Raw genomic sequence first — 27,160 nt, 5'->3', positions numbered from 1 at the left:
CTATCTCGACATATTCCCCTTCAGGTGTGACCCAGGCTATGAACCCGAGCTCTACGTTCAGTTCCGTGACAAAGTCTTTCCGATCCATAAAATTGTGAATAGAACCTTGTGGGCTGTTGTAGAGTCAATAGGGCTGCTACATTGCATTAGTGGATGTGATACGGTCAGTTTTTTCTTCTCGAAGGGCAAAAAAAACATTTGCTACATCTGCGATTAAATCACAGCTCATTCAAGAAATTGCTGATCTTACACAGAGACTGAGGAGTGATATCAAAAACATCATTATGTACGAGCCCGAAATCTTGCGTATCTGTATAAAATTGGCTGTATCGGTATATAGCAAAAAACAGTCCGAATTTGATTCTCTCAATGACCTCCGAATTCATTTATTTCCCAGAAAAAAGAACCTGAACAGCTTACACCCAACAGATGGTTCTTTCGTATATCACGTCAAGAGAGCTATACTTCAGTGGAACATTATTCTTCAAGTTGTGATTTCTAAGCCCTATATCTTCAACCCACTTGAGTTTGACTGGACCAATCACGAAATTTTAGGGGTCAGTCCAGTGACTTCAGCGCTGACCCCCTGGCCTCCATCTGTCAACAAAGCTTCAACCTTTTGTTGCTGTAAAACTGTGTGTGGTAAAAAGTTCCCTTGTTTGGGGATAAGTCCACGCGACATTCTTTGTGCATGTGGTGGGCGATGTGGTGCCGACAGCAACGATTCGGACGAGGATTAGTGGGATTTTTTCTGGTTGTTCGAGGAAAACCGTTGGGATGTGCGGGAATTGTATTTTGACAGGCTTTACCTGTAGCTTTACTTAAAGTACTTAAAATAATAAACACTCTTTAATCATGTTACAGATTTAAGCTTTCAGCTTTTGTCGAGCATGGTTTTTCCGTGTCCGTTTACTACCTTGCAAAGCTTCGTAGGATGATTATAATCTGGATTTACAACTATATTTGTAAGAAAATCGGAGTTTATAGCAAATTAAATAGCATATAACAACTAAAGTTGAATTACGATGACCAAGTTAACACTACCGTTGGACTCGGCGTCAAGATTTGGCAATACTATTAATAAAAAAAAAAGAAAAAAAATTAGGCCTACAAATAAGTAATTAACCTATAACAAACGAAGTTAAGATTGGGCTGCGAAGTAAAGTTCATATTCGGATTTTGGACAAATGTATTTTTGCATATACTTTTTGGCCTATACTTTTTCAAAAATTCTACACGGCTTCACCGAACAGTTTAAGCTTTGAACTTTACGGCAATGTAAAGCTAAATACGAAAGGTAAGTTCTGGAAAAGAATGAACAACAAAAAAATTATAGAAAGGTCCGAGATAGGTGGTTTAGTTAAAAATGAACCTTTGAATTTTGAGAATTTCGGGGAAAATTAATAAATATTAACCTATAACCCCTGGGCTATACAAGATATCGGAAAAAATTTAACATATTCTATGAAAAGACCATATTGGGACCAAATTGAGATGTCGCACCACTAAATCGGAGTGGTACAACCTTAGAAAAAAAATAAACAGTCTGTACACGTTTTATAGGCCTAAAAAGGGTTTTTTTTTTGCTTTTACAAGGTCAAGCCGTGATCTCCAACTTTACCCCCATCCATATTCGGATTCAACGTGGTCAATATAGTCGGAAAGTATTGTCAAACTGACAGTGTCTTTCTGTCCACCTCAACTCAGAAATAAACGAGATACACTTTAGTGGCTCCCGGACTACCTAGTAAATTACAAGATAAAAGAAATTAGAAAAAAGGTCCAAAGAAAACTCTTATAAAGAGAAAAAAAAACTTACATCTTCAACATTTTTATTATCTTTGGCACTGGTTTCAAATAATGGTACTTTCATTTGCCTAGCAAACCTCTCGGCGTCTTCAGTCTCAACTACTTTACGTTCTGGCATGTCATTTTTATTTCCAACTAAAATAAAATCAAACCAAATAAATAGAAAAATAAAATGCTGCACAGTCATTAGTACACAAGAACTAACTTAAAAAAAAACAACAAAAAAAACAAATGAACAAAAAAATGCACAAAATTGCATTTTTCAGAAATCAACAGCAATCAAAGAAATGGTAGTCTGCTCAAAACCGACATAACTGAATAATTAAAAAAGACAAAAATAGACCACTAAAAATATTTTACACTGTACCCAACCAGAAGACCTTCTTAGAGGAACTCTTAGTAGAACTCTTAGAATAAAGTTTGCAAGAATAGGGAAATAAAACTGCAAACCAAGATTAGAATATTGGAAGCGACGGTAACGACAATGATCAAGTATGACTGAAACGTGGGCGCTTCGAAAGGCTGGCGGAGATTTGTTCAATTTCTTCCTGAGGAATTGTCTAATGATAGCTTTAAGTACTCGTTTGACAGATCGTATATCAAACAATGGACTATACGAAAAATACGATTCGATTTCACTTTCTGGATCTTGAGTCAAAGAAAGTTTCAGATGGGTAAACCACTTTTACTGATGGAGCATTCTCCATCAGTCAACAGACTGCCAAAGATTGTGCTTTTTGACCTTCTGTCTTGGGCCAAAGAAAAAGCAGGTGGTCCCAAAGTGGGGTGGGAAGTCTGAAAAAAAGTTTAAATGAAATTGGAACTTTATGGGAGGGGAGAAAGAGTGAAGCTTTTAGTAAATTGGGCTGGAGAAGGGTGCATAGCTGTGTTTATGGCTGGCTCATTTCGTATAGGCTAGGATAAAATCAAGAAACAAAATACCGCAGTGCTTTAAATATATCGTTGCTGTTACGCCTAAAGGTCGTTATCTGACATTTTTAAACTTCTGAAATAATTATCGAAAACCGTTTGCTGAACTGCATTTAAAGGGAGAATCAGCATGGCAATATATGTTCAATCCCACTTTGACCCTCCTAATCTACATTATCCTGCCGAACTTTTCTTTTTCAACAGCTTAGCAAACAGTTTTTGGTAATTATCTTGGGAACTTCAAAATGTCAGGTATGGCGTTTAGGAGTAACAGCGACGATATGTGTTTGTTTCCTGCGTATGTTTTATGCGCGTTCGTTATTATTCCTGTAAAACTCAATGCATTAGCAGTTAAATTTGACAAGTAGCTTACAGGAAACTAGCATTAAAATACGATACGGTTCCACTACTTTTATGAAATGAAAATGTTTGTTAAACTTTCGGCAACTTTTGAGATGTAAGATTCATTTTGATAATCAGCCGAAACTGCTCAAACTGGTTCTTCTTTTTCTAAAAAGTAAGCATTTTAAGCATAAGATGTAAAAAAGAAAGCGTGATCCGTCCCCATTCAAAATGAGCAAGAACAAATTGCCTATTGAAAAAAAAAAGGTGCTGAATTAAGAGCCATAAGCAAGAATGCTCTAACCCGATTATTACAGGAAATTGAACACGACTTAAAATACATGATAAATCTATGGGCTGTTTCAAAGGAAAAAGTACGTCTAATAGCAGTATTAATGGTAAAAATTTCATACCAATATTAGGAAGTTTCAAAGCAAACATACTCAACTGTCCGGTGTAACCTGGATCTCAATTTGAATCACAAGCCACTATTGACTGCTGTAAACTTTGAGCAAAAATTTTTCGGATTAATGAAAAGTGGATATATATACCTTTACCCTTGTACAACTGGATCATACAACGGCAATAGGTAAACTTTAATAAAGTTCTGAAGTAAAACTATAAGTAGCTATTAAAAGAAGTAATTACATAAGTTTAAAACTTACCTAAGACCTTGCAAACACTGTCACAATTTTGGTCAATTTCTAGTAGCCATCGCTTTACATTCGCAAAAGTCTGACCATTTGTCACATCATAAACAATTATTACACCATGTGTGCCACGATAGTACCTAAATTGAAATATAAAAGTAAAAAAAACTGCTATCGTAATAAACAGTCGATAGCAGTTTAATGCTATCGAAAAATTAGTTAGTAATTTTTACTGAAAATAGGCCAACACATACAATTAATATTTCAAAGGAATTTCGGCAATATATTTTGGTAAATAATTGCAACATCTCATTACACAAAAACAATTCAAGCGTCCGATTTCCTGAAATAATTTTCCTTTTTTCTGTACTAATAAAATATGGTTCACACTTAATAAAAAATGTCGAGAAGAATAAAGGTTTAAATGATACAATAGCATTGCAACAATTTCCAGTTTTTAAAGACAAATTTATAGTGGAAAATCCGTAGCAAATAGAAAATATGATAATAAATGAGTCACCTGAAGACTGCAAATAAAAGAGTCGTATATTCTATTCTTCTATGAGTAAGGCTGCTAGAGAAAAGCTAGCAAGAAAATATCTGCAGAGCTGAAACCTAACAATTTCTTAATCAATGTTAATCCTCCTCTTTTCTTCGGCAGAAAATGTATGTTTTCCTATTTTTAATTTATCGATCTAACTAGTATAGAAATGCATTTTTATATAATCGAGTTTTTTTTTACACTAGAATGATGTTCTATCTAAAACATTACATTTAACAGGGTAGAGTTTCAAAGAAAAGACAAATATACTTGTTTTTAGAGGTTTGGGCCAACTCTGGCCAACATTGAGTAGTGTACACTTAAGAAATTTATATGTACAACCGAAACGCACGAGACTGAGCTTGGACCCAAGTGCAAGCAGGAGCGACATCTAGAGGGATGTCATGAGAGGCAAAGAACTTTCTGGGTGCATCTGATGCGTTAAAAGGGGTTTTAAACTAAAAACATACCAACTGGAAGGACTTTCGAACCAAACCTACGAAGATATACCACCCCCTGTTAGTAGGCAAGTAGAACCTATTGAGCCGATATAAATGAACGTGGTCACTTTTTCTTAGACTTATCTGCGAGATTCAGATCTTTCGTGAATTATTATGGCTTATGTAGCCTTTGGTATAAAAAAGAAACGAAAAAATGACAGAAACTGTTTAAGAGAATAAAGCAGAAATGAGCTTGGCACTACTTACTAAATCATAAGTATGGTAAATGAAGTTAAGGTTAACTTCAAGTTAATTTTACGTCCATTCCCAATTTTAAATTATTTAATTTTCCTGCAAAATGGTAGCTATTGAAGAGCTAAAAAACCCAAAGATAGGTTAAATGAAACAAAAGAATAGAAAAAAAAACAGTAGTATGTAAACTTAAGCAATTTATATGTACGACTGAATTGCACAAGACTGAGCTTAGACCCAAATGCAAACACGAGCGACATTTAGAGGGAGGGGATGAGAAGACATGTTCAATATGCAAGTATTAGGAGTATATGCTGTCCTGCGAAGCATGATAGCCTTAAGTGCAAAATCTTGAATTGAGATCAGTGGCAAAATTAAATCAAAGAGAAAATTTGTTTTCTGGGTGGGTACCATGTTTCAAAAAAGGTTTAAGACTCAGATTAGGTGATTCCAAAAGCCAATTTTAAATTATATTTTCTAGTTCGTTCTTCAATTTTTACAACAGAAATCGGCTAAACAGTAACGATGGGTGATTGAATTCATTTTTGACCTTTCTTTTAAAATCATATGTTCATTTTATTTTATTTTCCTGCTTTCCATAAATTTGGTTAATCATTTTTCTAGGATAACCGCTACTAATTGAAACATCTTAAGACAAACTTCCTTCATGTAATTTGGAAAGGCTAATTTCAAAGCCCTATCCGTCAATGAAATGACTGCTCATTTTTTAATCTTAATCGGGTGGTATGACAAAAACGAACGACAAACAATAATAATAATAATAATCATTGTTTCTTTACAATAAATCGGATTTTCCAAATTATTATTTTTTATGAATCAGAATTACTTCCATCAACAGTGATTTATGTCAACATAAAGGTTTCCTAGGGAGGGGGTGAGACCAGTTTCAGCAAATATAGATATAGATTCCGTAGCAACAACAACATTAGATTCATAGTTTCTAAAACCTATATTTCGAGGAAAGCACAAGGAATATATTAGTCTCTTAATTTTATTAGTGACATTAGCTAACTGCAAGGGTATCAATGGAAAACAAAGGAGAAGAGATGTTATGCTAAAACACATACAAAGTATAATCCACAGAATACCATGTAACTGTGGGTAATTTTACATTGATAAAACATACCAGGATTGAAATGATAGACTTTAACAACCTAAAAAAACAGTAGATTTCTCCTTAAATCAAAGAAATACCATAAACTCGTAGGTCAACTGTCATAAGAAGAGGAACCCATGAGTGACATAGCCGACGATTTTTCCCTCCCCATTTTCTCTTGCCTAACACTAGCATTCCTACTACTTGGACAAAACCGTGATCTTCCTGATAAAATAGAAATCACCCCAGTTTTAGCAGAAATCGACGAAAGTTCAACAAAATTTAAGAGAATTTTCCTTAAAGAGCATTTTCATTTTATCTAACGCGCCTAGAATCTCTCTAGCACTTTAAAAGAAACATCAATAGAATACATATAACCCTATGGACAGTTACAGCAACAACTCTTGCTGAACACCTTTTCGATTTCTCCCACCAGAGTATAGATTTAGAAAATGGAAATATTTAATAGTACCGTCGGTCTTTTATAAAGTCTCAGAGAATGTATGGAACTTAGAAAAGAATTATTAAAAGAGATTTGAAGATAGATAGAGACAAAGGGAGATTCCAGAATAAACCTTATTTATCACACTAAAACTATATTCAGGGTAATATTACTTATAATGATAAAATAAATGGGATTAAGCTTGGTATTAAAATCGTTAATTTAAGTTGCCAACGAGTGTTTTCTAGTGTAATGAGTGAAATACCTAATCCAAATTTCAAAAGTACTGTCGAAAGTACTGTAGAGTTTTTTTTAACCCATGTTTTTAAAAGTTTTTGTAAATCACTTCATTATATTATTGTGGAGTTTCTAGACGACTGTTATAAACTTTATAAAACAGTTGTTTTATTTTAATATGGACTAGTATGTAAGGCAAGATTTTGGTTATGTTGTGCATTATAGAGTTTTGTAAAACGGGCGAGTGTCATCAGATTCCTCCTCTAAGTACGTACTCAACAGCATCTTATGCTTTCCAGCACAAACAGGAGTTTCTTCAACTTGCTCTTTTCAACATTTCGCACTTAAGAAGTTTGTTTAGATATGGGGATTTTGTCCCTTTTTTGTATATTTTGCTTTCCCGTTGAAAACAAATCCCTGGATATGAAATCAAAATATTTCGACTTTTGTCGTATGATTTCTTACTGTCAAAATTAAATTTCTTCTCATTTATCATTAAAAAGAAAAAATGGTTAATTTTGCAGACGTCTCAAGTTGATGTGCCAGGGCTCAAAGCCACACGTTGTGTTTCAAGCATGTACTAAGGCCTTTTTTAAAGGGTAGGCTATTCTTTAACAAAAGAGTTAAAAAGAGCGAATTACACAAAAATAACAGAAAAAAAAAAATCATTCCAAAGGGGCAGACCCAGGGTTCTTAGCAAACATGAAACCCAAAAATTTTCTTTGTATGTTTCTATTAGGACCAGTCAAGCAGTCTAGCAATAGTCGTTGATTAAAATGGGCTCTTTGCACTGAAAAGCAGCTTTAAAATGCCTTATAAAAAGGAGAAATTACGTTGAAGTTATAGTCCTAAACCTCTCTTGGCCAGCCGTATCCCATATTTGAAGCTTAACACGCTGTCCATTCACTTCTAATGTTTTGATCTTGAAATCCACGCCTATTGTTGTAATATAATTATGTGAGAACACATTGTCCGAAAATCTTATCAACAAAGAACTCTTGCCAACTCCTAGAAGATAAAAAGAATAAAGGGATAAGCTGTCAAGATAAACGAATAAGTTTGTGAGGAATTTTCTGAAGACAGTAATAGTGACATTTAAATACTGTCCTCAGAAAATTTCTCATTAACGTCTTCTTTTACTATCATGGAAAGGCAGTGTGCACTTTGTCGTTATTTATGTTGAAAAACTGTTCAAACTGCTGAGGGAATCTACAAATTAAGATTTCTAATTCACCCACAACAATAAAACAAGGGGTTAAGGTGTCTTTAACTTCCCTAATTGTTGGTGCGCAACTATGCACCACTGAATACTAATGAATTAAGCCTCAAACGAATAAGCTCTGTCAAACGAAGCTTATAAATGAGTGTATGACAATTGTTTGTCAAACAGTTCGTCAAAACAATCAGTCAGTAAGCAGCGACTCGTGCTGATAGCGAATGAAACTCTAAAAAAACAGGTTCTGATGACAATATATAAATATCGACAGTTGGCTTTTCATGGTGACTCTAAACATGCAAAGTTCAATAAGTTTAAAGTTATCTACCAGAAGTTACGAGCCTGAGACAATTTGCCCAATTTTCAAAAAAGGAGAAAACATCCCCCCTAGAAAAAAAACGAAAAACTGTGGTTTCGATGAAAATTGCACCCTCAAACATTACACAGGTGTCAAGCCAGTATCTACAAAATAGGTAATTTTGTAATTTTTCGAGAAGGACAATTAAGCGTGCCTGTTTATTTGTTAAACAAAAAATCGCGAAGAAAGGAAACGAGGACAATTAACAGCCAGTGAAAAAATTGAAAAATTATGCAAATATTTCGGTCAAGACCTCCGCTTGACCGTCCTCAGTGCAGAATAAAACTCCGGTAACAATCAAACTGGAAAGCGATCAGCCTTTAAAAGTGCTTTACGCAAAATGAAATTCTGAAATGCCATTTAGACTTGTGTTTTTTATTCAGTTACCCTTTCACCGTTACTAGGACAGGGTCGTCCAATTTTAGTTTCGTGTTTTTATTTTAAGGTTTGGTTTTTATATTTTTATCAGTTTTATTCTGCACTGAGGACGGTCAAGCGGAGGTCTTGACCGAAATATTTGCATAATTTTTCAATTTTTTCACTGGCTGTTAATTGTCCTCGTTTCCTTTCTTCGCGATTTTTTGTTTATCATGATTAGCCAGTGTGGTCTCAGAAATTGTTTATTTGTTAGTTTTTTCCTTCCTCCAGATGTGACCGTACCAAACTAACGGTCCTAATATATCGGAAGAGAGCTTAGTCGAACGGGAATAGAAATTTTTTGTTTTCTTTTGAAGAAGCAAAGGAGATTTTACAACAGCAAATTGTCATTTTCTGTAATTTTGTGGCGTAAAACAGCAATTTCGGCCTAAAGGGGGCCACCTTTAGGCCAACCTGTGCAAAAACGCGAGAGGTATTTTTTTAAGCTTATCTATTTACTCATTGAACACCCATCATTCACATAACATGATAAGATGAAGTAGAGGGAAAAAACAAGAACAAGAAGCCAATAACTGCACTAACTCTTGTCACAGCAACGACATTTAACGATAAAAATAAAGCATGAATTAGAAACAAATTTAAATATTACTGCACTAAATGTGGTCATGACACAGACATACAAAAGTACTAAACATTATTAAATTAGAGCATGATAACAATCATTCTGTGAAGAATTGAGTTTTCGGTTATGCCTGACAATTAATTTAGAAATTGCAGGTCAGGGTAAAGGAATTTAAATTTTCTAATCAATCGAGAATTCCTATGTCAAGGGGGTAACCGAAGCAAATATTTAGAGAACTGAAAGAAAATGGACCGGACTTTTAGACAATCAGTTCAAACAATCAGACAATCAGTCCAAAACGAAGCAACATATAAGCTATGAGGGAAGACTATGGCATTGAAAAGGCTAGCTAATAGTAGGCAGTTGAATCAAAATTTTGCTGCAACAATCGATGCATAAGAAGCAGATATACGAGACGTATTTTTTAATTAAGGTCTGTTTTATTGTAGACACTAGTAGTTGTCCTGTTCTGTGCTTTCAAAATTTTTAAGACTATCGACTCGTGCTCCCCTTGGGTAATAAAACTCCTAAAGCGGTCCACAAAAACTAAAAATTTGAGCGTGTAATGAAGTTCTTGACTCGTTATCACGAAGAAGGTGATGGCTTGTTTAATCAGATCGTAACACGGAGACGGAACTATAGTGGTCATGCAATCTTTCCCCTTCCAAACTATCTACAATAACGACAAAAGAGTAATACCACTTGGTTCCATATTCAGCACACTCCAGATATGACACTTGCTACCATGATGATCCCATACCAGACCCCCTCCCACTAATAATGCGTTGCTATAGTCCTAGCCTATATACAAAATTTGCTGATTTTGTTGGTTTGCATTATTTTTTGTACTTATTCATAAATTTTGTAAAGCTTAGGCCATTACCAGAAATTTGGAGGGGCGGAGGCTGGGAAGCAATTACCATGGTAGCATGTCTCATGCTTACTTATCTCATTTCTAAAGTCAAATTACTTCACTTTAAGTCATCCCCTCACCTGATGGACAGATATAGTCTACTTTATATATTCCTGTTATATTTTACAAAAGAAAACCCCAACATCATGGTTGCCCCAATAGGGGCAACCATGATGTTGGGGTTTTATTATTCACTGCTAGCAGAACACTGGAGCACCATAGAGAGCTGTTTAAGGGTTCATTTGAAAAGGAGTTTCAATATCTACTGCCTTTTGTAATTAATAAGAGATAACTTTGGAATACAATGCATTTTCTGACAAAAACCTGCATCTTCATTTACAAGGTGGTAACACACATATCTTTTGACAAGGAAATTATATCACATAACATGAATATAATATCACATAACATGGGAATATAATATCACATAACATGATATTATAAAGATAGAAGACATATATCCTTTGAAAATAACTCTGCTTGGCAACATGGGGCCGGGGTTCAATTCCAACCGCAGCAATGTTGGGTGACAAGCTTGCTACTTGTCCCTGTAAAAAAGACCCAGCAACTGAAACGTCGATTCGATGCCCTATCCACCAGCAATGGCTCGAAAGGGTCTTTATACTTTTATCCTTTGAAAATACGCTTCTCTGAGATATGACATATTTGAGTGGCTTTGGTGCCTGATTTCCATGGATTTGTCCTTTGCTAGATCCAATTAAGAAAAAGCCAAAGGCCTTTTCCTGGGCTTGAAATATTTTTATATATTGGAATAAGAAGTCTTTTAAAGTACTATAAAACTTGGCTGTTGAATGGCAATTAAATTGGAATGAGAAGTATTTCAGAAACACTATAAAACTTAACGTAAACAGTGGGGGATTGAGAAGGGGTCAGCCCCTTTCATAAAGGAAAAACTTCTGTTTGTTTTAAGTTTTAATGTGGCTCTTTTCAGATAAGAAGTTATTTTTTCTTTAATTTAATATTCATTAATGATTACTGACATAGAGACAATATGAATACACTAATTGATCCCTTTTTCATGCTCTTTCCTAAGATATTACTCATTTTACTCTTAAATGTACCCCTTCCCCTTGATAGTCCCTATATAGCCCTAAGATACGGTTTGTGCAAACTAAAAACAGACACTTACAAAACAAAGTCTTACTTTATAATACACCCAATGCTTCTATTAATCACATTATCATGTTCACTTCCATTGGTATGTACATTTGTAAAACATTTTTATATAATAATTGATATCTAATTCCTTTAACGAAGTATCAATAAAGTTGTAAAGATGAGTTTTTATATTTCATATATCTTATGATGTGTAGTGGGTTCTAGCCTATGTTGGTGACATGCTAACAGCAGTCCACATCAAGATTGCCAGGACCGAACAGCTCATGTGAAAATAGGAAACTATATATGGAAATCTAGGTTAACAAAAAGAGCTTCTTTAATGTATGTTAGTAAGAAAGCAGATATCAACAGTTTCTCTGATAATAGACTCCTGAGTACGGTCAATTTTTGTATCTTTAGAGGTTTTTAGTATTGGAGGGTAATGTTTACCTTAGTTTTGAGTTTTCAATTTTTTTTTTCAGTGACTTTAGTTTTTGAAAATACAATTCCTGTTATTCCAGTAGAATTTGTGAAACAAAGAAACAATGAAACCTTATAAATTGGGACTGAACAAAGATATGAGGTACGAAACTTTTTTTTGTGCCTCGTCTGAGCAGAAGATCTATTTTGCAAGGTTTAGCTTTTATAATACAAAAACTATCAAATGTCATCAAAGATCAGTGCCCTCTGGAGGGAGAAGGAGGGGATGTAGGTGCTTCAAAATATGTTCCCATGAGTTCATTAGGGCTATAAATGCATTCCTGAGAGTTTGCTACAACTGGGTTTGAATCCTAGGTCCCGTATAGTCAAGCTGAGATCCAATCAACAGCACCACCACAGGACAGCCAATAAACTAGAATTTTATCCCTTTTTGCTTCAATTTTTGAGCTAATCATGATTAAAGAAAAACTAATAAAAGAAGAAGATTACTAAGGCTTTTAAAAATACACATAAATATAATTTTTTTGAATTAGGCTAGTGTTACAACTACTACTAACAACTCACAACAGCACTGAGCCACCTGATGCCAACAAAGCTAAGTACGCTCCTCCTTCATTCCAATCTATTCAAAGCCTCCCTCTTTACACCCTCTCTAGCAGTTTCCATTTCCCTTAAATCTTTCTTTATGACATCCTCCCACCCCAACCATGGATCACTATCAATGCAGAAGCATACTGCCGAACCCTGAGAAAGCTACGCAGAGCGATTCAAAACAAATGACGCGGCATGCTGACGAAGGGAATTGTCCTTCTCCATGACAATGCAAGACCTCACACTGCAGGTAAGACCCGCATTTTGTTTGACAGCTTTAGACCGCCCACCCTACAGTCCTGATCTAGCGCCGAGCGATTACCCTCTGTTACTCCGCCTCAAACAATAGCTCAATGGCATCCGTTACAATGAGACGATAACGTGAAAACAGCAGTGAACTCTGGGTCATCGGAGCAAGCGGCAAGTCTTTATGAAGAGGGTGTTTTAAAATCAGTCGAGAAATATGGTAAGTGTTTGACCAAACTTGGCAACTATGTTGAAAGATAAAGTAAAGTATGTACTGTCTGAAAATAAATTTATTTTTTTAAATAACCTTTCGTTGTGTACGTATGTTCAAACGGGCCGTGCTTAAAAAAAGCCTCGTACGTCGTGTGAGACAATCTAGGAGCAGGGATAGAGTGTGGCGTAGCGAGGAACCAACGGGAAGACATAGATAAAGGAGGTGATCAACGGCTCTAACAGTGGTATTGCCAAGCGCTACTTTGGAGGGTATTGCTGAGATTTAAAACGTTATCTGCATAAAAAAAAAATCAAGAGATATATTCAATGAAGATGGAATCAGAGATGGGAGCATTGGTCTTGAGCATCCAACTCACAATTATTGAAAACATTAGAAGAAACTGCTCCTTGACGTGCACCTTTCAAGACAGGAATGAGTTTCCTACGTGGAACAAGGGACATATTTTTATCCGGAGGCAGTTTCATGCGAATTCATAATCGAGAGTACATATCTAGAATACAGTGAATCACCGAGGAATTCAGTCCATATTTGACCGGATTCAGTCCAATATTTGAAGTGGAGCAATATTTTCGATGCATTGTTATCAGATTACATATGGGTTTGAAGGAGGCAGTGGTAGCCTCCCTCACATTTAATGAGACTGGGATTCAATAGTCGCAGGTACAAGGCATAGATAAAGAGCGGCCCTTGTCCATAGAATCCAAAACATTAAACGCTGAAGTTTTGATTACAATATTTGCAACAACAAAATCTACTATTTATTCTGATTCTAAATATGTGAAACTTATTAATTTTAAAACTGCTCACCAAAGGCTTAGGAGATAAAGTTTCATAGTTTCAAAAAGGGGTTTACACTCTCTCAAAAAGAGTCCAATCTTTATAAACATTTTACAAATAAACGTTCAGTATTGATGCTCAGGAGGTGAAAACTAACCCTTGTTACGGGGATGATAGGATATTTTGAAAAATTATATTTTTCCTTCAAAAAGTAAATACACTAAATGAATTCTTCTTCTTGGAGCCTTGTTTTCCAAAAGTTAAACTTTGATATAAAGAATGGGACTTGAGGAGGCGCTAACCGTCTGCATATCTAGGGTAGCCGTGGTATTAAAAACGACACCGCTCTTCATGCTAAACTCTGACTTTTTGCCTCCAATGCTTTACGAAAGGATACTCAAACTCAAGGGTAATTGAAATGGCACAAAGTGTTCTTCACGATTCCTCAGAAACGGTAGACCTTATTGGTTAAATAAAACACATGTAATCAATCAGTAATTACATTTTTTTTCTTTCATTCATAAATGCTTTTAGTAAAGCACTATAAAGCTTTCAAACACCTCGTGGTGACGAACAGTAGTTAATTAGCAACTGGTGCTAGCGGTAACCCAAACTCTAAAAAAAGGGTTCTGATAACAATATATCAAACAGTTCGTGGTAATGAACTGTAAGTAAGGAGCGACTCGGCCCAATAGAAACCAAAACTCTAAAAAACGAAATGTTCATAACAATAGATACATCCAGGGATTTTCGTATCGAACCAATAGCCCTAGAAGATACAGAAGATACAGAGAGGACTCATTCGAACAAAACTTTAAAGTTCTAGTGCCCTTTTTAAGTGATCAAGAAGATTGGGGGCAACAATCCCCTCCCCGTGCTTTTCCCCCCAAAGTCATCTGATCAAAATTTTAAGAAAACAATTTTGTTTAATATAGCTGAAAGGTAGACATGACCCCCCGAAGCCCCCGGGGAAAAGGGTGTAAGCTGTAAAACTTTCCCGTTGTTTACATTTAATGTTTGTTATTGGAACGTATACAGACATTTTTCGGGAGGGGGGTATTTTCCACGGGGAGAATTTTTCATGGGGAGGGAAGTTTCTGGGGATGAAGTTTCCAGCGAAACTTTACATAGGGGGGATTTACTAAAATTCCTATACGTAAATCCTTTTATTCGTCTTAATTTCTCTTTGGCGACTTAATTCTACATGCGGAGATGTTCAGGGCGAACTGTCCGGGGGGAATTTTCAGCATAGTTGGAATTGTCTAGGGGATTTTTCCTCGAGGAGAAAGATTTTCCGCGAACAAAATTGTTCATGCGAGAATTTTCCATGGCAAAAAATCTTCATGGGGGAATTTTACACGGGAATAGCCTTCCATTGGGGGAGGAGGATTTATGAGAACAATTTTCCAAGGAGGGAAGGAGTTTTCTGGTAAGATTTGAAAAACGATCAGAAATTAAGTAAAAAAAAAAACATTTTTTTCAAGTGGAAGTAGTTTAAGGAGAAATTTATATGCGGAATTGCCCAAGGAAATTTTCCAGGTTAATTTTCAGCGAGGATAGAATTGTTCAGGGGAGTTTTCCAGGGGGAGGGGGTCACACGGGAAGAACTTTAAAGGAAGGAATTTTTCATGGGGGGATTTTCCATGGAGGGAGAGGTGGATTTCCAAGCATTACTTGAAAAAGGATTACAAATTAAATAAAAAACAAGTTTTTGAACTGAAAGTAAGGAATAACGTCAAAAACTTAAAACGAACAGAGATTATTCCGGGTATGAGGTGGCTACACCTTCCTCAATACCTCACTCTTTACAGTATATTTTTACTTTTTGTCGCAATTCTTTAAGAACGACTCCTGAAACATAAGAGCCGTATAATTGGAATAAGAAGTTTTTCAAAGTACCAAAAAACTTTAGCGTTATTTTTTTTAATCTATCCTATAATGTTTTGTTTTTATATTTTAATTCTTCTTTTGGTGTTTTAGGGTGGCTGGGAGTTGAGTTATCATAGCAAGGCAAGATAAAGATTAAAGAAATTAATATTGCTTGTTTATTTGGAATAAAGAATTCTGCTCATCTTTATTTTTTTTTTTTTTTTGTTCTGACTTGGATTTTGACTCCATGTTATTGAAAATAAATGAAAAAAGGAAAAAGAGAGTAAAAAAAACTTTAAAGGTACTTCATACAGGAAACCTTTCTAATGTACGCCTAGTGGACTATATACACTACTTATTTTGTGAACAGGGTTTGATGGCTTTTTGAACACTTTCTTTACATAAAATATCGCTTGCTTATTTGGAATAAAGAGTTCTGTCGATTTTAAATTTGATTGATTCTGAATTAGAGCTTGACTCCAAGTCATTTAAATTAGATTTAAAAAAGAATACGCCCCTTAAAGGTACTTCAGATGAGAAAGGCTTCTGATGCACACCTAGTGGCGTTCTCGACCGCAAGGGGCGAACTGGTATCATGTTGTATAGTTGTCAGTACCAATCCAACTCCACGGGAAATTAAAAACAAAAAGACCCTTAAAGGTAATTCAGATGGGGAAATAATTATTATAACACACAGTTATGAACTTGCTTCCGCAGTGTTAACATCTAATTGGTGTTTTCACTCTTGGTATTTGCCAGTCGAAATTCCCCGTGTGTAACTTGAATATTTACAGACCGTGCATGTCCCTGGACTTTCCTAAGTGATATTAGTGACCTTAGTTCTTGTTAATTGGATTATAGGATCTGAATTATAGTTCTGAACAGTGAAAGAAATGAGGTGATATTTTTATTTCCAAATGGATCATGTCTGCCAATAAGGAACCTCCTGAAAAAGACATAGATGTATCACCTTTCCTACCCTCAAAAATAAAATTCCCTTTAACACCCCCCCCCCAACTCCTATTTCGAAATGAACCATACATCTTAAGGGAGCACAAGCCCTAAACATCCTTCAAGCTAAAAGTACCGGTGAAACCCCTGGCAAAAAAAGAAAAAAATGATGCAATTAGATCACCCCCTGAGGAACCCCAACCCGAGATTATATCACTCCCTGATGATTCCCAACCAATTGAATGGCTACCTAGCTCTCTAGATCAGCAAAACTATTACATTGTGACCATCAAGAAAATCAATGGTCGACCCTTTACAAGGGAGCTGCCAATGGATTTTAGAAATAATATATTTTTACTAGTTTAATACTCTATTGTAGTAGATTCCAAAACAAGTGTTTTGATTTTTATTTATATGTAATCCCATACTGCCGAGTCGTCATTACAGTCATTGTCAGTGTGCTTACTCTTTATATTTTTCAAATTCATATCACATACTACGGAAGTAGAAAACTAAAAGAAATCATGTTTGTATGTTTTTTACCCTAGTATACACCGGGAGTAATTTAAAACAGAACTAAGTTATTCTCCAGGTCATCAGGTCCAACCAACGAGAGCCGCAAGAATCAGCTTGAAAAATGATGGTAATCTTATACCCAGTCACTCAGTGCTCATTGTATGCAAAAATGAGTTGCAAAGAGAAGTTTTTCTGTATGGTATGGCCCTTCGCCATAAGTCCTATAAACCTAAGCCCCTACAATGTGCAATTTGCCTAGCTCATGGTCATACCAAAAATAATTGTAAACAGTCACTCCAATCATGTCAAAAATGTAGTAAAACCATCCAAGTTACAGAAAATTGCCCCGAGAAAGACGCCTTCTTTAAAAATCTTAATAATAAGGGGCACCTGGGACTTAAGAAGTAGCTCTGTCAAGTCTATGACAAGAGAGCCGAAATTCTCTAGAACTCTGTGAGATAGAAATTGCCCTATTTTGTCGTAGCCGCTACAATCCCTAGACAACCAACTCCAATTCAACCCTTAAATAGCCAAACTGAAGTTTTAAAGAACCAGAGGAAAAAGGTCCCACCCCTAATAGATAAAGGCGTCTCATTTACCCAATGGTCCACTCAATTTCCCCAACTTGAGGCCAAATCGCAACCTTCCTCTTCCCAACTTCCAGTTTTATCATATCCACAACTTATTCATCATCACAATAAAGAATGGCAAAGGTTAGCCACATACCTCACAGTTTCCCATCTTATCAAGGTTGGCAGTGAACCAGTTGAACTAAAAAATATTCTTAAAAAAAAGGCCATTACTACGTTCCTAGGAGAGGAAATCTGGCAAAAAGCTACGGTCCAACTTTTATCCTTCAAAGAAGGCATGGAATGCCATTCTAACTCAACATTTTCAACGATCCCAACTTTTACCAAGTCCCCTAGAAATTTGAAAGAATCACCAACACTTGAAACGATGGTAGGAGCACCAAGCCATAGCAAAAAAAAAAAAAAAAAAAAAAAAAAACAAAAAAAAGTCGACTAACACAGTAAAACAGAAATTTACGACTCTACACGACGTCTCGTTGACCGAGGAGGATGTCGAAAGAAAAAACTAATTGAAAAGATACCTAAAAAGTATACTTGATGGCTATTTAATATGTGGCTTTTCATTTTAACTTAATTAGTCCCTGCCTAATAACACTACTTTTAATTATTCCGACAAAGAAGGTATCCAGTACGCCAACCCTATCAGTAGCTCCAATGGTACCTTAACTCATGCTAGTTGTAATTACCTTGATATTCTCGATTTTGCTACCAATGTGAAGCCAAAACTAGTAAATAATAATTCCCTTAATGCTCTTTGTTTCAACATCAGAAGCATCCGGGATAAGTGGCTCAAGATTAAAGATTTAATTTCATTCAATGGTGTCTGCCCTTTTAATGTAATAGGATTAACAGAGACATGGCTTTCCGATAATGATGAAATTAGTGATTTTTCACTCCATGGCTACCAAATAATCCATATGCCCAAGAGATTGACAAAGTGTTCTGGGGGTATCTCACTTTACATCCATTTGAATATAAATTTTACCAGGCTATCAGATTGCGAATCTATTTTCTCTACACAAATAAATCTCAGCTGCATTTATTCAATAATTGTTAACACAGTTATTGGTCAAAATTCCTATATAGCCTACTTTCCTTATTTAATCAACCTCCACCATTTCCGACCTCATGTTTTTGTAATCTGTTTGATGATTTTTCAAATTTTATTAATCTACCCCATAAAAAGGCAATGGTTCTTGGGGACTTTAATTGTAACCTACTCAATGTTGGTAAAAATATTGAATCTGATACTTTTTTTTGAATCGGTAACCGCGAGTGGTCTTCTACCCACAATTTTTTTTCCCCAGTAGAGTCGATCCTGTGAGATCAACTTCAACATTAATTGATAACATTTTTGTATCCACTTCCCTGGGAAATGACCTGTCCTCAAATATAATATTTTAGGATCTGTCAGACCATTTTCCTGTTTACCTGTCACTCCCTTCACAACCACTACCTCTACGCTCTAGAATTAATATCCCAACACCTACTAGAAACTACAGCTCTGCAAATATAACCCATTTTATCAATTGCCTAAGAACCACTGACTGGTCCGATGTTTTTAATTGTCAAGACGTAAATTCTGCCACAAATGGTTTTGGGCAAAGGCTAAGTGAGATTATCCATTCAACTTTTCCTATTCGTAAACATAACCGTAAAACTATCCCTATATGCCCATGGATGTCACATAGCCTCATTGTCTCCTCATATCGTAAAAACAAATTATATAAGTTAGCCTGTAAGACCAATAGTGACATTGCCTATCAAATTATAAAAACTTATACACTAAACTCATCCGTGAAGCGAAGAAAAATTATTATTACACAAAAATTCTCAATTGCAAAGGAAACCTGAACAAGATATGGTCCACCATTAACGATATACTCTCAAAAAAATAGAAAATCAAAGTCTATATCTATTCACCTTAAGGACACAAATGGTAGATTATTTGACCGTTTACGTGCACCTGGCGCATTTAATAATTATTTTTCTAATGTTTCTCATACTCATTCCCACTCCTCCTTACAGACTGCCTTCCTCTGCTTCAATTCTGGATCCAGGTTTTTCTGCCTAACTGATAACAATGAGGTACTTCAAATCATCGGTTCTCTTCCGATGATTTTTTTCTAATAGTTTTACACCTGACTGTCTTGGATTAAGCAATAAGATCCTGAAGACCATATCTCCTTTTGTTTGCGAGCCCATAATGCATATTGCCAACCTATCTTTAAAACCCACGGAGTTTTCCCTGATTTACTAAAGTCAGCCATTGTTATCCCAGTTCTTAAAAAGGGCGATCCAACTGAGATAGATAATTATCGTCCAATCTCAATTCTCCCTGTTATATCCAAAGTGCTCGAGAGAATCATCTTCAGACGTCTGTCTCCCTTTCTGTTTGACAGTCAGCACTCTGTTTCCTTGATTTTTCTACACCCCTATGGCTTTAGGACGATATTTTGCACTTCTCATGCTCTAAGTGACGCCACATACGCTCACAACTCGACATTAAAAAAAACTGTATTGGGTTTGTTTTTCGATTTTTCTAAGGCCTTTGACACGGTCGATAATAGTATTTTAATAAGTAAATTAAATAGTTACGGTATTCGTGGTGTTCCCGTCTCTTGGTTAGACTATTATCTATCTGGAAGGGTACAGAGTATGTGCTTATGTGGAGTATTCTCTCAGCCATTACCTGCTCAGAGGGTTGTCCTGCAAGGCTCTATTTTAGGCCCTATTTTGCTTCTACTATATATCAATGATGTTATTATGGACGTGGGCCCTTCTGTGTATCCTGCACTATTTGCTGATGACAGCAACTTCTTCATCACCGGCACCAATTTACCATCGAAAATAAACTCTGCCCAAGTCCTTCCGAACAGAGTCCAGGCGTGGTGCCTTACGAATAACATGACCATTAATAGCAAAAAAAGAGTCCAAAAGTATTATTCAGAACCCCATACAACAAAGACGTAATTCAATCTGCTCTTGGTCTCAAGTACTCCTCCGACATCCTCCCACAAGTTGAGATTGCCAAGTTTCTTGGTGTATTTATTGACACATGCTTGTCCATCTCTAATCATACTTCTTACATCACAGCAATAATTTTGAGACAAGTAGCTATGATTAGCCGTGTGAATTATTTTCTTCCTCCTGACATCCTAGTTACCCTCTATTATTCCTTTATTTTCCTTACCTTTCTTATTGCGGATCAGTTTGGGGAAATATAACCGGTCTTTCACTAAAAAACTCAAATTTGCCCAAAACCGTGCCATTAAAGCAGTTTTTCGGCTTCCCCGTCTATATCCAACCCGTGATTTGTATTCAGATTTTGGCATAGCTCCACTTGATCAAATCATACAAAAATGAAACTTATCACTTGCTTACTCGACTGTCCACAATAATCTTCCTCCTCAACTACTAAACAGTTGTAATATTAATAATTAAGAATCCCGCTGTCTCCGTTCATCCAATAGATCATTTATAATTCCTAAATGCGTTTCTAGTGCTGCCCAACAATCTCCCATTTACAAATCCATTATTCAATAGAACAAAATACCCTCCAGTGTTGAACTAGTCACAAGTTTCTGCAAGCTGTATAAAAATGTAACAAAACTTGATAATATAATTTAATCTTTCAATTTTTAACCAATTAGCTTTAATTACCCATGTTTTATTATTCTATCTTTTTTTTTTCAGTGTTATTTTAATTTTTTTCTTCTTTCTTTGGTCCTTAACAAGTTCTCTTCTAGGATCTTTATTGTTATTGATGTTTGTGTTATGTTTTTATTCGAATAAATTGAATTGAACCCAAATATCCTTCATATGCACGAACAAAGCGGCTATTCTCCTTGTTTTAGCAGAGCTTCTAGGTATTTTTAAGGACGTTATCAATTGATTTCCCCTTCCCAAGAACTCCAAAAATTGAGATGTTAGATTGGTCCCCTTTTTCGTAAGGGTCACTTTATACTTAGGGTGGTATGAGCAGGGTCATATAAGGCCTGCCAAGGTCTCTGGGATAAAAACAAAATGACACTGGGATCTTAGACGAATATCAAATGCAAGCCAAAACTACAATTATAGTAGGCTATGATATCTCTAATTATTTAGTGTCTTCCGCTTCTACCAGCTACTTGCCTTTCCTTGAAAAGAATCTCCTCATCCCATTTTGACATCTCCCTGCTTTTTCCTGCAAGTTTCTGCCATAAAAGCAAAACAAACAAATTAAAAAAAAAGTGGTTCCATCCTGAACTAAACCACAGACCTACTATAGGGAAAGCAGACATGATGCTATAGAGCTAGGTAGAAAGAACTCATATACAAATTAACATTCAAGTGCATTTATGTTCAAATTCCACCCCCCCCCCCCTCCACCTTTCTCTTGGCTGAAAATGACGAATAATTGTACTGAAACGGATAAATCTTGGTAAACTGATAAACTGAAAAAAAAAAAAAACTGTTTAAGCGCTCGTTATATACCTTCAAATACAAAACTCTATTATAGAGAATGAAGGTATTGAAATCCAAATGAAAAAAAAAAACACTATTTAATTATGTAAAACCCCCGCCATAAAAAAAAAGTTTTCTGCAATTGCATACCCTCGCAGCAAAACAAAGTACTGGGTGCAGTCATGATCTTCTTTAGCAACGTGTAATTATTATGGAATAATAAAATAATTACTACATACCACTATCTCCTATGATAAGTAGCTTAAATAAATGATCATAGTCCTTTGCCATGCTTATTAATCTTTCTGTCCTTACTTTAGAAGAGTGGAGTTAGCTCAACAACCTGAAAGATATATTATAAGTCAGCTTATTAATTAACAAGAATGTAATACAAAGCATATGAGAATATATTATGTAACTATGTGTACTTGCACAAAGAGGGTTGGGAAAATACCCCTCTTCATAAGATAACTCCAAAGAAACACCCCTAGAAATTTTGGCCTGAAAAGGCTCTACTATTTTCAACCCCTTCTCCCTATGCTTAGGTCTGTGTGGACCTATCACTATAGGCTGATGTGTGAAAAAAAAGTGCAACCAGAAAAGTCTTCAGATAAAACTAATGACTCATGAACATAAAAAAATATGTGAACACACAAAATGGATATAGAGCAGATTCTGACACTTCAGATATGTACTGAGAAATGCTCTTAGGATCACATAATTTAAAATAACTATGAAGTTGTCAATTAACGCATCCAATACTTACCAGAAAAGTGAACTAGAAAAATTGGTGAGTTGTACAGATGTTGTGACAAAAAGAAACAAAAACAAACATAAACAGCAGGTAACCTGAAAAGGAAGCGTCACTGCTTGATCTCTATTTTATTCAGGTTGATATTCTTAGAGTTACTGATGGGCATTTTAAACTGATAATATTGGCCAAAAATTCCAGGATGGTTATGTTTTATAATGGGTTCATCAAACAAAACATGGTAACAAACTTTAAGTACATAGTAGCCCATGCCAACAGCAACCAAAGCTCCTAAAAAAGGAAAAAAGTTGTGATTAAAAAATATACACATAAGAGAATTTTCCTTTCATATTGATTCAAAATACATAATATTTCTCGAGTTCATTTTTTTTACAGTTATAGGATTTTACCCCATAGCCACCATATATTTTGAACTCTTCCCAATAAATATCTTTAGGGTTGCTCTGCTTCATTAAACTTTTATAATTTCAACAATTGTCAAATGTCATCAAAGGTCAGTGCACTCTGGAGGGAGAACGAGGGGATGTAGGTGCTTCAAAATGTCTTCCCATGAGTCTATTAGGGCTATGGATGCATTCCTGGGAGTTGCATTCATTTAACTCAACTACTTTCCAAGACAGCAAAATGCCCCTAAACTATCGTACTGGATCAACAATACTTTTTGACTACCAAGGTTCTTGCATTGCCCATGCAGTGTATAGCTATAACTGGGTTTGAACCCTGGGTCCCGTATTACCAAGCTGAGATCCAACCTACAGCATAACCACAGGACATCACCCAAACTAGAGTTTTATCCATTTTGTGCTTACATTTCTTAGCTAATCATGATTTAAAAAAAAAGACATAGTACAAGAAGAAAATTACAACACTATTCAAAAAAACAAATCAAGCATGAAGAATCCGAATATGAAGTTAGAAATCAGGCTTTCCGTATCAAGGTATCAATTTTCACCTTCATGGAATGGGAGGAAGCATGGGTAAAGTACGCAGATAATTATTTGACAGATTCCTTTGACGAAAGAATCATTTTATACAAAATAAAGTAGTGTATTGCCAAATATGAGGTCAAAAAGCATTTTTCTTTATTACTATTTACCTGATTTCCACCTCTGAGGACTCTGTAATATGAGGGGTTGATAAGTAAAACTTCTTGAAAACAAATTCTTTAATCGAGATTAAAACTTAAGATCAGTCATAAAAAGGATGTTTATAACTCAGGTAAATTAATCACAAAAATATTTTGATTTTAAAGCACAGACCGAAACTAATTCTTCTTCCTACTCGTCATTGTTATCGTCCTCATCCTGTCTTGCTGCAGCGTTAGCACATAACCCCCATTTAAACCCCCCCCACGGGCGAAGCTAAAGGGGAAACCGTTCCGACGGCAGCTGAATCTGAGAGACTTGCATCCGCTGGTGCATTGGCACCGCATCATCTTCAGAAGATCTTCTGGTGCTGGTGAAGCATCTGTCATAATGGGAAGATACATATTCCGTGACGAAGAGGCACCAATCCCACTCTTTGGGCTTTAGCGAAGTGGCCGTCTCTTGCCACTTTATTATTTGCAAATAGCACCTGTAAAAGCTGGTACTTTGCGGCAGCCAAAGTTGGCGGAAGCCGCTCTGCCTGAACGAAAGCCTCTGGACTTTCAACCTGCATAGTAAATAACCGCACCCGGACATCCTTCAGGGTCTCCTCATTACTTTTCCCTTTGTGTGTGCGCAGCAAAGCTTTCTTTCCAGCTTCGGTGATCTCCTGGTGGTTGAACCCTGGTGACATGAAGATCTTTCAAGCATTCTTAAAAATACCATCTTTAAGTGACAAGGAAACCACTGCTGGCTTTCCTACGCCGCTAAGTCTAGATGTTGTATCGCAGCCAGACATTGCGTGGCAAACGAGTAGATTTTCTGCTGCTTCGGCTCCTAGTTTGTTCTTGATCCTTATTATGTCATACACTCGTCGGCTATTTTCCCGCCTATCTGTCTGCATAGAGATATCACATGCATCAAGCTTGGCATGGTACAGCAGAAGTACTAATAGGTCGGTATCATTCCCAATCAAACTGGTCGATAAAGTTTCAACACAACTGAATGCAATTTGTACAACTAAGACATCAGCATAATCCTGAGCATGTATAACTTGACATCCTGAGTTCACCAGCCTCTTAGTTAGTAGGTTGATGAAGCGTTGTTTATTTTTGGGACTTCTCCGAAATTCCTCCTTACTTTTGACGATCTTCATGTTAGGAGAGAATTCAATCGTTGGACACAACAAACCTTTGGTTCTCTTCAGCCGTATGCAATTTTTCGTCGTTGGTGTATCAGTGTAAGAGTCAAAACTACCACTGCCTGGCCGGAATGTCTTTTGACATAATCTACGTAAGAGATCACCTTACATTCTGCCACCTTAGAGTATGTGGATCCGGCAGTCCACGGTATTTTGTAGACTGGCCATTCACCGTTCAAAACTCTGGGAGGTTGGCAATGTCACTAGACCGATCCCATCAATTTTCATCAGTGCATTTGTTAGAGATGCCTTGTTGGCTGTCCTTATCATTTCGAACGGACTAAAGAGCGATGTTTGAAAAGTACAAAGCTCAAACGACAAAACTTCGTTCAAGTCAGAACATCTGGTGCTAGCCACTGCGGCTGGACTTTGGAAGATTAGAGCTAGTTCGACAATTTCTCTCTCGCTATCCATCACCACAGATGAATTCTCAGCCATAGTTACGTCTTTCTCCTTTCTCCTAAAAAAATATTTGAAAATTTCTTTTGCTTCCATGTCCTTCAGAATCTTTTCTTGCATAGATTTGGCATTGTCTACGTTTACAGATGACAAAGTGCAGACAACAGAAAACCCATTAAACCGCTGTAAATAGTGACAGACGGGTTCTAGGTGCTCAATACATCGAACTATCTTTTCTATGTCCACCAGATCTCTAGCTTTCCTCGAAGATACCACTTCTGCGTGATTTTCAATATTCAAATCTACAAGGCCAGTCAGGTTCTGCATGCGTTCACTAATGAGAACCAAAGTAGGCACGTAGATGTCCTAATTGTCTGCTGCAATTCAGTCATGCCTATATCTCTCGTCAGACCACCACTCGAGTTTTCATACTTCTCATTAACATTTGTTCGATCATCAACTCAGGAGAAAGTGCCATCCAATAGTTGTCAGTGCTCCGGATGAACACGTATCTAGTCTATCCTAGGTTGTCTTTCCTCAACTGAAAAATCGACCGCACAAACAGCCAAGTAGACTTCGTGTAAAAATTGTGCCCAGAAGCAGCAAAGTAAGGAGGCATTTCTAACAAAGACTGTAGATAAAGCTCAAAATTGCCACTTCGTTCAGCTTTCAGGTTCTTTCTCAAGATTCCAAGCAGGGCCAGGTACTGAAGCCAAAGACGGGCAGTTCGGGACTCGGATAATGGTTATTTTTCACTATGAAACATTTCATGAATGAGCTCTGCTGCTTCCCACACCTGTGCTTTGTCAATGGTATCTCCCTCAAGGAGCGACCCGTACGCCTGTTTTCCCTTTTCAAGGGGTTCTGGTAGCACGTCATTGCCATCAAAAACTCTGCTATTCAGTTCTGATGATAAAAGGTTCGCATAAATGGCTATCTCCAACATTCCATGGCCTCGCACAGCACGAGAGACAGTTTTGCCTTGTAACATACTTCGCCCAGTGTAGGCGCGTATACTTGACTTATGATTTCCAAAAGTCCCACGTCAACCATAAGGAAGCCAATGGCTCCTAGGAAACTGATGCGGGTGTGAAATCAACATAGGACAACAATAGTATTTCTTAAAGCACTTGTGGCAGGCTCTGCATCGACGGTACACTTTGCCTTCCGGTAAAGCGGTTTGTCGAAGGTAATGACTAGAGTTTTTCCCAGCTCGACTAGCGCGCTCGTTAGCATGCATAACTGTAGAATAAACACTGAAGATCAGAAAATCATTGAAAATCAGAAATGATTACCCACTCTTTTGGAAACATAGTTCTAAACAATATCGCACAAAATATTTCTACTCAATACTTGTGGATGTCAGTTTATTCTTTTGTCTTTTTTTTTTCGGGAGTAAATAAAACAGCAAAATCCTTTTATATATCCTTGAACCCAGTTATTAGATCAGCTAAAGAATCGCACTAAGGAATGGCAATCGCAAACTGGAGGGGGGAGAGGATTCTAGATTACTGGTTTGTAATTAAGCTGTTTGAGACTCATATTCTAAGGCGCCCGTCCTAGGTTGATAGGAAATGGTGAATTGACCAGAAATGATTAATATAACTAGTTCATATAGGTCAATTTTCACAACTGTTTTAGGTAAGATGAGGTACTTGACTACGTAGAATCAAGT

At 36.4% G+C, this 27,160-nt stretch overlaps 1 protein-coding gene and 1 long non-coding RNA gene across 6 annotated transcripts in view; one reads left to right on the top strand and one right to left on the bottom strand.

The window, feature by feature from the left end:
* Window positions 1–12,834, top strand: part of LOC148952164 (uncharacterized) — a 47,746-nt gene extending 34,912 nt beyond the window's left edge. The window contains exon 3 of the long non-coding RNA XR_016141793.1: window positions 12,649–12,834. This is a non-coding gene — a long non-coding RNA (uncharacterized LOC148952164). The remainder of the gene's footprint in view (window positions 1–12,648) is intronic.
* Window positions 1–27,160, bottom strand: part of Rab35 (RAS oncogene family member Rab35) — a 53,740-nt gene that overhangs the window by 7,185 nt on the left and 19,395 nt on the right. For 4 of the 5 annotated variants that reach the window (XM_089089623.1, XM_089089626.1, XM_089089624.1 and 1 more), the window contains exons 2-5: window positions 22,268–22,371; window positions 7,594–7,768; window positions 3,747–3,871; window positions 1,820–1,944 (exon numbers count right to left, since the gene is read on the bottom strand). In XM_089089623.1, coding sequence (XP_088945749.1) covers window positions 1,820–1,944; window positions 3,747–3,871; window positions 7,594–7,768; window positions 22,268–22,319 — 477 coding nt within the window. In that variant the 5' untranslated portion in view covers window positions 22,320–22,371. Of the gene's footprint in view, window positions 1–1,819; window positions 1,945–3,746; window positions 3,872–7,593; window positions 7,769–22,267; window positions 22,372–22,877; window positions 22,903–27,160 lie in introns of those variants that run through there. The other variant, XM_089089625.1, reaches the window with a different exon arrangement.

The sequence above is a fragment of the Artemia sp. Qi Xiang Cuo genome, chromosome 5 (assembly GCF_049724085.1).
Source record: "Artemia sp. Qi Xiang Cuo chromosome 5, ASM4972408v1, whole genome shotgun sequence".
NCBI classification, from domain to species: Eukaryota; Metazoa; Arthropoda; class Branchiopoda; order Anostraca; family Artemiidae; genus Artemia; species Artemia sp. Qi Xiang Cuo.
Note: the sequence above shows the minus strand (reverse complement) of the source record. Positions and strands in the feature narration are given on the sequence as shown.